We start from the raw sequence: 10033 nt of genomic DNA on the forward strand, positions 1-10033 counted from the left end.
CTTTCTACTGTGATCAACACACGCACACAAACACACACAAATCAATCGATTCAGAGAAACGAGAATGACATAAATAGAATTTGAATATCCTCTTCCTTTTAGGTTGAAAGTATATGGAACGGGACCGCGCAGTAACAAAAACAACCTTGCTCAGTCTTTAGTGGGTGCATAGTAACGTAGTATCAGAGATCATATTACTAAGTTCTTTGTAATTTTAAGCACGGTACATACAATGTACAATGACTGTAATGCTGAGGTCCTGCCCAGAGGAATGAACGTAATTGTGGTTCCTAGACCTTACCTAAACCAGGCTACATGTTACTCGCTTGCGACCATTTCTTCATAATCCCAGACTGATTGTTAGAGAATCATTCAACCATTGTGACATTTTACAGGGGTTGTTAAGACTTACCTGCTATTGCCCAGTCGTTGTCACAAATTGCAGCTTGCTAGGGGGACATTGAAACGTCACTATTGCTCCTCTCTGTGTCAGCTCGAGTAATTCTGGTTCCTGACACTATTCTCTTTCTATTTCCCAAGTGTGATATCACATATCACTCAAAGATAATAGACCGTTGCTCCCTCTGTCTCTGGAGCAGTGGATCATGGACTGCACAATTGAATTCTAGGTGTGGTGTTGCTAGGGACAGAGTAAGGAAGAGGTTTCACCCGTATGACGTCATTCCATAAAGATTTGTCATGCTCTACTTGGCTTGTGAAAGCTTTTGTATATAAAAACCACGCAACTAGTTTCTCCTTCTGTCAGAACCCCTTACCTTGACAGTAGCCGACATTTACCGGGATACTATTTCCCCTATTGAGAAATCACTCTTCTCTGAAAATAGGAATCAACAGTACTGACATGTTTATCCACAGCACTTACATTTCTCACATACATTTGTGATGTAACTCAAAGGAGAGAATGCTTAAAACGGAGGCAGTGAATCATATCTATTGAATATTCCTCAAGGAAGTTGGTATTATTTTCTGTTTGTAGCCAATATTGTAAACCAATGGAGTGTATTCAGCAAATCAATCCAAAATTTGACAATTAGCTCAATGTTTCACAGCAACAGAAACCAGACTTTATTTTAATATTCTAGCACAACATATAATTTCATGATAGATAGCAGTATGTATCCAACAGTAACTGATTCAGCGTTTTGGCTTTATGAGAATCAAGAAACAGCAGCGTTTTGGCAGTTCATGTTCATGGTTTTTTATTTTATCATCATTTTCCCTAAAGCATTATTCTTCGAATATTTGCTTTCCTTTCCTGCGAAAATTTTTGCGATGGGTTTTTATTAGCATTAGCCAGTCCTTGAGTAGAGAGCTCAGGTTCTGAGACACTGCAGGATGGGATGCCGGTGACACGCTTTGTTGTTGCTGGATGTCTGGAGCAGGAATTCATTTAGCTTTGGCAGCCTTAACGGCGGACTTGGTCACCTTGCCAGTGCTGGCAGCCTTCTTGTCGACGGCCTTGATGACACCAACAGCCACGGTCTGCCTCATGTCACGTACTGCAAAACGACCTGCAACGATGCAGCAGCAAAGAGAAATGGTTACTGGACAGGCCTGAATGATTTTTTTGTGTAACAGGCTAAATTAGTTTTGCTACAGTAAATGGAGTGTCAGAATATTCCAGAAGTTATTGTAGTTCCAAAAGAGTTTTTGTAAGTGACGTTGTAAGGTATTAAGGCTAGTAAGATCTCTTCACCTTCTTACAAGCAATCAACAGTAAATGTGTGGTGAGGTCTTTCAACACCAAATGGCTGCATTACCCAGATGGGTCCTATACAGTGATGATAACCCCCCACGTAACATTCAGTTTTTCAATAGCACTGCATAAATACGACCCATAATCATCATCATAAGGAATTAGTGTGTGACTCACCGAGGGGAGGGTAGGCGGCGAAGCTCTCCACACACATGGGCTTTCCTGGCACCATGACGATGATGGCGGCGTCTCCAGACTTCAGGGCCTTGGGGTTGTCCTCAAGCTTCTTGCCGGAACGACGGTCGATCTTCTCTTTGAGCTCGCTGAACTTGCAGGCAATGTGAGCGGTATGGCAATCCAGCACGGGGGCATAGCCCTGGGAGATGGTGCCCGGGTGGTTCAGGATGATGACCTGAGGATTGGGGTAAAGGTTGGGTAAGGATGGGATAGAATCTAGAACTACATTGACAGGGGGTTGGAACGTGGGTAAACTGAATTTAAAAAACGTTTAATGAAAGTGCAAATGTTTGGCCAGAAACGAGACATGAAGGAAAGTAGACTTGGAAATATGAGTATTTTCTATTATCTTAACAAAATCTACATTTAAAATCAGTCCCATCTCTCACCTGAGCGGTGAAGTTGCCGGCCTCCATTGGAGGGTCGTTCTTGCTGTCTCCAGCCACGTTGCCACGACGGATATCCTTGACGGACACGTTCTTGACGTTGAAGCCGACGTTGTCACCGGGGAGAGCCGCTTCCAGGGTCTCGTGGTGCATCTCCACAGACTTGACTTCAGTGGTGACGTTAGCGGGGGCGAAGGTAACGATCATACCAGCCTTCAGGGTTCCAGTCTCCACACGGCCCACGGGCACTGTTCCAATACCTAAAGGGAAGCAAGTATTTACCCACAAGAGCCATACCTCTTCATGTCTAAAGAGAATAACCAGTATATTGAAACATATTGATCTATGACTGGTTCTTACCTCCAATTTTGTAGACGTCCTGCAGGGGCAGACGGAGAGGCTTGTTGGTGGGGCGGGAGGGGGGCAGGATGGAGTCCAGAGCCTCCAGAAGGGTCACACCATTGGCGCCACCCTCCTTACGCTCAACCTTCCATCCCTTGAACCAGCCCATCTGCAATGGGAAACAGAAGAAACGATGTTACTGTTTTTGTGTGGATCAAAGTTAGGATGAGGCTTGCTGACCTGTCAGTGCTTTACCTTCTATAACATTCCAGCCCTAATCATTTAGGCATATGACCACCTAAAACTACACTGCTGCGGTGGAGTGTACTGTGGGGATGGACTACTCACGTTAGGGCTAGCCTCCAGCATGTTGTCCCCATGCCACCCAGAGATGGGCACAAAGGCGACTGTGGCAGGGTTATAGCCGATCTTCTTGATGTAGGTGCTGACCTCCTTCTGGATTTCCTCAAAACGCTTCTGGCTGTAGGGGGGCTCTGTGGAGTCCATCTTGTTGACTCCAACGATGAGCTGCTTCACTCCCAGAGTGTAGGCCAGGAGAGCGTGCTCACGAGTCTGCCCGTTCTTTGAGATACCGGCCTCAAACTCACCAACACCACCAGCAACGACCAGCACAGCGCAATCAGCCTGAGACAAAGACATGACACACTTCAAACTTCATGGTAAAATGCCACTACTGATCATTTCATAATTAGGAAACAGGAAACCAGCAATGATTATTAAAGCTTGTCTTTACCTGAGAGGTACCAGTGATCATGTTCTTGATGAAGTCTCTGTGTCCGGGGGCATCAATGATTGTGACGTAGTACTTGGCGGTCTCAAACTTCCACAGGGAAATGTCGATGGTGATACCACGCTCACGCTCAGCCTTCAGCTTGTCCAGCACCCAGGCATACTTGAAAGAGCCTTTGCCCATCTACACAAGCAGAGAATCAAGTTTGCATTTATTTCACTTAAGTCTATTGCCTACACAGTTCTGTAATATTTTTAGATCATATCTACCCAATTAGGCCTACCACAAAAGCATATCATTTTTTGGCAGTTTTGTCATTTACACAATCCAGACTAACACAAAATGACTGCCTAATCAGATGAAGATTATTCTGCTAGTTGAGCAAGTTTCTTTCCAGCAATATCCTGTTGCCCAAATACGTTTGACCACCATATCATTTGCATACCTTCATTTGAAGTGATTTCTTTTTACCCGACTAAACGATTAGCATTTAAATGACTCAATACCACTTTTAGAAGGCATTTTTGCATTCAATTACCGCAGAATGACTGGCCACAACTGACAGCGAAACACTTTTGTACAGTAGGTGTCGCTTGTGTCAAAGCAATCTTTCCAAGGATTTATTTGTAACCACGCCCGTTAAAACATCGCTATTCATAGCTGCAGACAAAATATCCCGAGAAATGTCAGGGCGCCCAAACCTACCTCAGCAGCTTCCTTCTCGAACTTCTCAATGGTTCTCTTGTCAATACCCCCGCATTTGTAGATCAGATGGCCGGTGGTGGTGGACTTGCCGGAGTCGACATGGCCAATGACCACGATGTTGATGTGGATCTTTTCCTTTCCCATGATTTACTGATTGAAAGGAAACTGACGTAACTACCTATGCACAAATATATTTACACAAAATACACATGCAAATAACATGGTAGCAGATTCATAAAATTTTGATGCCTTTGACGCCCATCGGCACCACTGACTCATGCACCATGTGCTATCCGCAAATCGTCCTCCATGTTAAATCGGAGGACTAGCGAGCCGGCCATGTTGGGTCGTCACTAGTTACCACAGCCAAAGTCATACACCCCGCCTAGTTGGAGTTAAACATAACCACACGTCTAACCCTAACTCAGACCAATTAGTTATCCTTCTAGTTTAACTTTAAGTTCAGGCGATTAGTTCGCTGGTAGATCGTTACCCCCTAAACATGAAGGATCGACTATGCTGGACCGAAAAGACCATTAACGAATCCAAATGAAAACGAGCAGTTAAAAACACCCATCTCTAGTACAATTAGACCGGTCCTTAATCATGTTCCTAGAGGAGTTACTTGTTAGGCTGGCACAACTCATTACCATCCCATTATCACAATTTTAAGCTAACAGTTTTATGAGTGAAGCTTTGACACAGGCCATTAATGACCAGTACATCCTGAAATAAGCATTCTGTTGCACTAACCTGCGATAGGTTTACGGTTATCCCTGCTTTAGACCGGAGAAAAAGGGAAGAATTTGATCTCACATTTATTTTTATACCGGTGCTGTGAGGGGCGGGAGAACTGCAAATGCTAAAGCACGGCTGTCATCAATAAAATAGGGTGCTATTGGTTGCACCAGTGTAACCCACCAAGGTGATTGGACTGCAAAAACCCATCACTGGGCACAGCCCTGCAGCTGTCAGGGATAGGATGTGTCAAACCAGCTGCAAAGACCAGTTACATACAGTATTGCACTTGTTCTACCCTATGGAGCAGCTCCCACTGAACTACAAGCACAAGGAGAAAGGATTAAGGAAAACAGCAAGGTTTTTGGTCAAGACATTTAAAGACCTTTATTAGTTACCAGCAGTTTCCTTCCAATTTAATAGTGGAATCAAACAGGTTCAGTTCTCAACCATTTACACAATTTAACTGAAAGAGGCACCGCCAGTAATGACGAAGCCACAATTGTCTCCACGTTGGGTTCCTTTCCTGCGGAAACTTTTACGATGAGTTTTAATCAGCATTAACCAGTCCTTAAGTATAGAGCTCAGGTTTTGAGACGCCGCAGGATGTAGGGCAGCAGACCGCGCCACCCGAGGGACGTCCTGTGGGAGGGGAATTCACTTTTTACCGGCCTTAACGGCAGACTTTGTGACCTTTCCGCTTGAGGCGGCCTTCTTGTCAACAGCCTTGATGACACCGACAGCGACTGTCTGCCTCATGTCACGCACAGCAAAACGACCTGCAGGAGATGGAAAAGGCAGCGTTACTAATTTGCCAGAACCATAGAGGACCTTCAAGGATTATTAATGTTATGGTGACGAGGGCCTGTGGATAACTTACCAAGAGGGGGGTATTCCTGGAAACTCTCCACACACATGGGCTTGCCGGGGATCATGTCAACGATAGCAGCGTCCCCAGACTTCAGGAACTTGGGGGCATCTTCAAGCTTCTTGCCGGACCGACGGTCGATCTTCTCCTTGAGCTCACTGAACTTGCAGGCGATGTGAGCAGTATGGCAATCCAGCACAGGGGCATAGCCCTGGGAGATCTGGCCAGGGTGGTTCAGGATGATTACCTGTAAAAACAAGGCATGGTCAATTAACGCAAGAACAATGGTCAGGGGACGTAACCTGCCCCACCCAACTTTAAACAGCATGCCTACTTGAGCAGTGAAAGTGCCAGCCTCCATTGGAGGGTCGTTCTTGCTGTCTCCAGCTACGTTGCCACGACGGATATCCTTGACGGACACGTTCTTGACGTTGAAGCCGACGTTGTCACCGGGCATAGCCGATTCCAGGGTCTCGTGGTGCATCTCCACAGACTTGACTTCAGTGGTGACGTTAGCGGGGGCGAAGGTGACGATCATACCGGCCTTGAGGGTGCCCGTCTCCACACGGCCCACAGGTACAGTTCCAATACCTGAGGAAACCAGGGGAGAGTAGATTAACCAACGAGCAGAACCAAGCCTTTGCGTGTCAGTCACTACAAAGTTTAACAGATTCTTACCACCGATTTTGTAAACGTCCTGGAGGGGCAGACGAAGGGGCTTGTCTGTGGGCCGGGATGGGGGCATGATGCTGTCCAGTGCCTCCAGCAGAGTCACCCCATTGGAGTTACCATCCTTACGCTCGACCTTCCATCCCTTGAACCAGGCCATCTGGAATAAGAGAAAACCCATTTAGAAACAGTAGGATGTATGCAAATGACAGACAAGACTATTACACATAGAGGTGTACTGTGGGGATGGACTACTCACGTTAGGGCTAGCCTCCAGCATGTTGTCCCCATGCCATCCAGAGATGGGCACAAAGGCGACTGTGGCAGGGTTATAGCCGATCTTCTTGATGTAGGTGCTGACCTCCTTCTGGATTTCCTCAAAACGCTTCTGGCTGTAGGGGGGCTCTGTGGAGTCCATCTTGTTGACGCCAACGATGAGCTGCTTCACTCCCAGAGTGAAAGCAAGGAGAGCGTGCTCACGAGTCTGCCCGTTCTTTGAGATACCGGCCTCAAACTCACCAACACCACCAGCAACGACCAGCACAGCACAATCAGCCTGGGGGGGGGGGGGAGAAATTAAGTCTCAGCCCAATACGTTAAACTGAAACTAATAGGCTTTAGATTAACAGTACAGTCTAATTGCAGTGGGCCCCACTTACCTGAGATGTACCAGTGATCATGTTCTTGATGAAGTCTCTGTGTCCGGGGGCATCAATGATTGTGACGTAGTACCTGCCAGTCTCGAACTTCCACAGGGAAATGTCAATTGTGATACCACGCTCACGCTCAGCCTTCAGCTTGTCCAGCACCCAGGCATACTTGAAAGAGCCCTTACCCATCTAAAAAGGGGAAGTCAAATTAGTTCTTATATCAAATAACTTCAATGTTTCAAGCTACATGTCAAATTGCGTAGTGAGCAAGTACAACATTCAGGGTCAGGCCTCGAATGTTATGGGAAACTATGCCAGTCATTTGCACGAATTAGAAAACTAACTGAAATGGATTATTCAGTCTACTTTCAGAAACGTAATTTATGCATTTTATTAAGTGGAAATAGAGGCTGCGTGCAATGAAGGGTTTACTAGAGATGGGACAACTTATTGTCGACTTTCCGTAGCCGGTTAGGATAATTCGTTTAGTAAATTATGGTTAGCTAAAAAAATATATACGTTGTACCCTTCCTGCCACGAAGGCCTCAGCCACCATTACACAAAGTGCATCGTCATTACCCGGACGCTAGGCCCGCGCAAGCGCCACCCCACATGCGCGCACTCGTTACACACCCTACCGGCTTCGCTGTTCAAAGACCATGCTGGCGTCGCCATTTAATCCGAAGTATTGTAACCAACAAGCTTAGAAAATGCTTACCTCAGCAGCCTCCTTCTCGAACTTCTCAATGGTTCTCTTGTCAATACCCCCGCATTTGTAGATCAGATGGCCGGTGGTGGTGGACTTGCCGGAGTCGACATGGCCAATGACCACGATGTTGATGTGGATCTTTTCCTTTCCCATGGTCGCTTAGTTTCTGAAATAAAATTAGATAAACCACTTAGCTAAACCTCATTGCCTCTGGGAATATGGCTGCAAATAAAATGCCGGTCACTCTGTATAACCATCAGAGCATCTTTGTCGATGGTCCAAAAATATACATATTCCATTAAGAATAGGACCCCATAAAAAAAAAGTCACCACTCGACAATGTTAACTCATCCGATGCGATTTGACAAAGGGTGAGTGAGCCATGACCACGTAGGCCTTAGTCCGCCATGGGCCAAACGAGACACGTGTTACTTCTGGGCCACGTCGTATTAAGTTACAGAAAGATTTCCAAATATCCTAAAGGAATTTGGCTATCACAACTCGACACCTGTCGCCTGGGCTACCGTGCAATTTACATTAATGGAATAAAGACATTCCATTTAGTTAGTCAGCCACACAGACCACTGCTTTAGTATCCTTTGTTCTTTCCCCCCCAGTTTCCCCTCCCCCAACCGAAAAGTGTAATTTTCTGACAAACTAAAAACTTTAGTAAAGACAACATTAGGGCCATTTGTATAAGGTAATTTAAGATCGCAGCATCCTTGACGTTACACCATCAAATCCACAGGTTAATTGAGACAGACGGCTAACTGAAATGTGTTAGCTATAGTACATTTTCGCAATACGGCTAGCTATAAAAAAATAAAAAATGAAAACATAAGAAACTTGTAAATTCAAGAACAGATTAGGCCCGTTTTTGAAACCACTTGAGGCTTAATGATGATAAACGCGCTTACCGGTGTCACTACGAAATCACACTGCTACTACCACTGCTGTTGCCCTTAGCCAGGTAACAGAAAGAGAAAGAATGATGGTTGAGTTGGAGTTTTATACACGGGGAGGTGGCCAGATTGGGTTGCACCCCCGCTTCCTTTCCCCTCCCTATTCGAATCCGCAAATCACACACAATTCAGCTAAAAACTGGTCAAGGATAGAGGGAATACAGGTTATTTCAAATTTACATCAAAAGTTGATTTTCTGTCTTCTTCTTAGCTCTTCGCTAACCCCTTTCCGAACCTTTACCTAATTCTCAGAATTCACCACGTTAATTCTCATAACCTGCTGCGTAAATTCTCATAACCTTCTACAAAAGTAATTTCTGGTCATACATAAACTGTTCCCTTCTAGCCAAAACCAGAGAAACGATCCTCGCCTGCTATGTCATGATGTAAAATATTTTCAATTTTGAAAGTAATCCTTTCTCATTCAATCAAATAATCTAAAAACAACATAGCTTGGTAATTGATAAATTGATTAAATAACCCCAAGTGGTCAAGACTAGCCTATCATTGGACCTCAAATATTTGGATTCTCTGGATGTTTGCTTCTTCTTGAAAATCTATCATATTCAATGATGATGCTGGAGGTTTGAGAACGTTGATGATTCCCATAAGGGGCTACTTGATACATTGTTGCATTACCATCCTAATTGTCAGCCTCACTCTGGCTTTAATTGTACTACAAAACAAAAATTGTCAATACAAACCATTCTAATTCACCTCAAATTTGAATTTTATAATTATTTGTATACAATCTAATATGTTGTCTCTGTCTTTTTCCCTATAACACTGTCCAAACACACTCTTTATTGGCATGAGAAAAACATGAACAATAAACCAGAGACTCATTCAATAACTCAACTGACAGAGTTAAACTGTAATCTGAAAATAAATCTCCCCACTGTATGTTGAATGTGATTAGTTATCTCAACAAACCAATCCTCACTCTGTCTCATAAACCTGAGTGAGATGATCGAAGCCTGTTTTCTAGAAAGGAAATTCTATTATTTCATACACTTTTTTTCAACATTAGTACATAGTGTTTACACAATTGTCATATCAAATTTAAATTATACATTTTTCCTCTGTGGACCATAAACTGTCGGTGAAGAGAAGCACATTTTTGGGATTATTGCCTCAGGAGCAGGCTACACTAGACAGAAAATACATGCCCTTGACTTTCTCATTATCACCATCCACCTGTATTGACTCTAGGTGACCCAATCAACATAACAAATACATAGATTTTCACTCAAACAGTGCACTGAAAAGGGAGAGCCAGGCTCATTGTTTCAATGGCCT

General features: G+C 44.4%; 2 protein-coding genes across 2 annotated transcripts; both read right to left on the reverse strand.

Moving 5' to 3' along the window:
• Positions 1-1114: 1114 nt before the first annotated feature.
• LOC120022172 (elongation factor 1-alpha-like) lies at positions 1115-4988 on the reverse strand. The gene is made up of 8 exons (XM_038966047.1): positions 4892-4988; positions 4139-4288; positions 3437-3616; positions 3031-3327; positions 2701-2851; positions 2344-2600; positions 1895-2129; positions 1115-1532 (listed from the first exon to the last, which is right to left on the reverse strand). The coding sequence occupies exons 2-8, from the start codon at positions 4280-4282 to the stop codon at positions 1408-1410; spliced, it is 1389 nt and encodes a 462-aa protein (XP_038821975.1). The 5' UTR covers positions 4283-4288; positions 4892-4988; the 3' UTR covers positions 1115-1407.
• Positions 4989-5237: 249 nt separating this feature from the next.
• Positions 5238-8783, reverse strand: LOC120022174 (elongation factor 1-alpha, oocyte form). Its single transcript, XM_038966048.1, has 8 exons — positions 8690-8783; positions 7782-7938; positions 7073-7252; positions 6673-6969; positions 6423-6573; positions 6079-6335; positions 5757-5991; positions 5238-5655 (listed from the first exon to the last, which is right to left on the reverse strand). The coding sequence occupies exons 2-8, from the start codon at positions 7923-7925 to the stop codon at positions 5534-5536; spliced, it is 1386 nt and encodes a 461-aa protein (XP_038821976.1). The 5' UTR covers positions 7926-7938; positions 8690-8783; the 3' UTR covers positions 5238-5533.
• Positions 8784-10033: the final 1250 nt, after the last annotated feature.

Source organism: Salvelinus namaycush, chromosome 27, assembly GCF_016432855.1.
Source record: "Salvelinus namaycush isolate Seneca chromosome 27, SaNama_1.0, whole genome shotgun sequence".
Lineage (NCBI taxonomy): Eukaryota > Metazoa > Chordata > Actinopteri > Salmoniformes > Salmonidae > Salvelinus > Salvelinus namaycush.

Excerpts from the sequence above, each read along its gene's own strand:
- LOC120022172 (XM_038966047.1), bottom strand. The coding sequence starts at position 4,282 with ATGGGAAAGGAAAAGATCCACATCAACATCGTGGTCATTGGCCATGTC. Across the intron at positions 2,852-3,030 it reads TGCTGGAGGCTAGCCCTAAC|ATGGGCTGGTTCAAGGGATG; the intron begins GTGAGTAGTCCA and ends TTCCCATTGCAG. Across the intron at positions 1,533-1,894 it reads CGCCGCCTACCCTCCCCTCG|GTCGTTTTGCAGTACGTGAC; the intron begins GTGAGTCACACA and ends GCATCGTTGCAG.
- LOC120022174 (XM_038966048.1), bottom strand. The coding sequence starts at position 7,925 with ATGGGAAAGGAAAAGATCCACATCAACATCGTGGTCATTGGCCATGTC. Across the intron at positions 6,574-6,672 it reads TGCTGGAGGCTAGCCCTAAC|ATGGCCTGGTTCAAGGGATG; the intron begins GTGAGTAGTCCA and ends CTCTTATTCCAG. Across the intron at positions 5,992-6,078 it reads CTGGCACTTTCACTGCTCAA|GTAATCATCCTGAACCACCC; the intron begins GTAGGCATGCTG and ends TTGTTTTTACAG.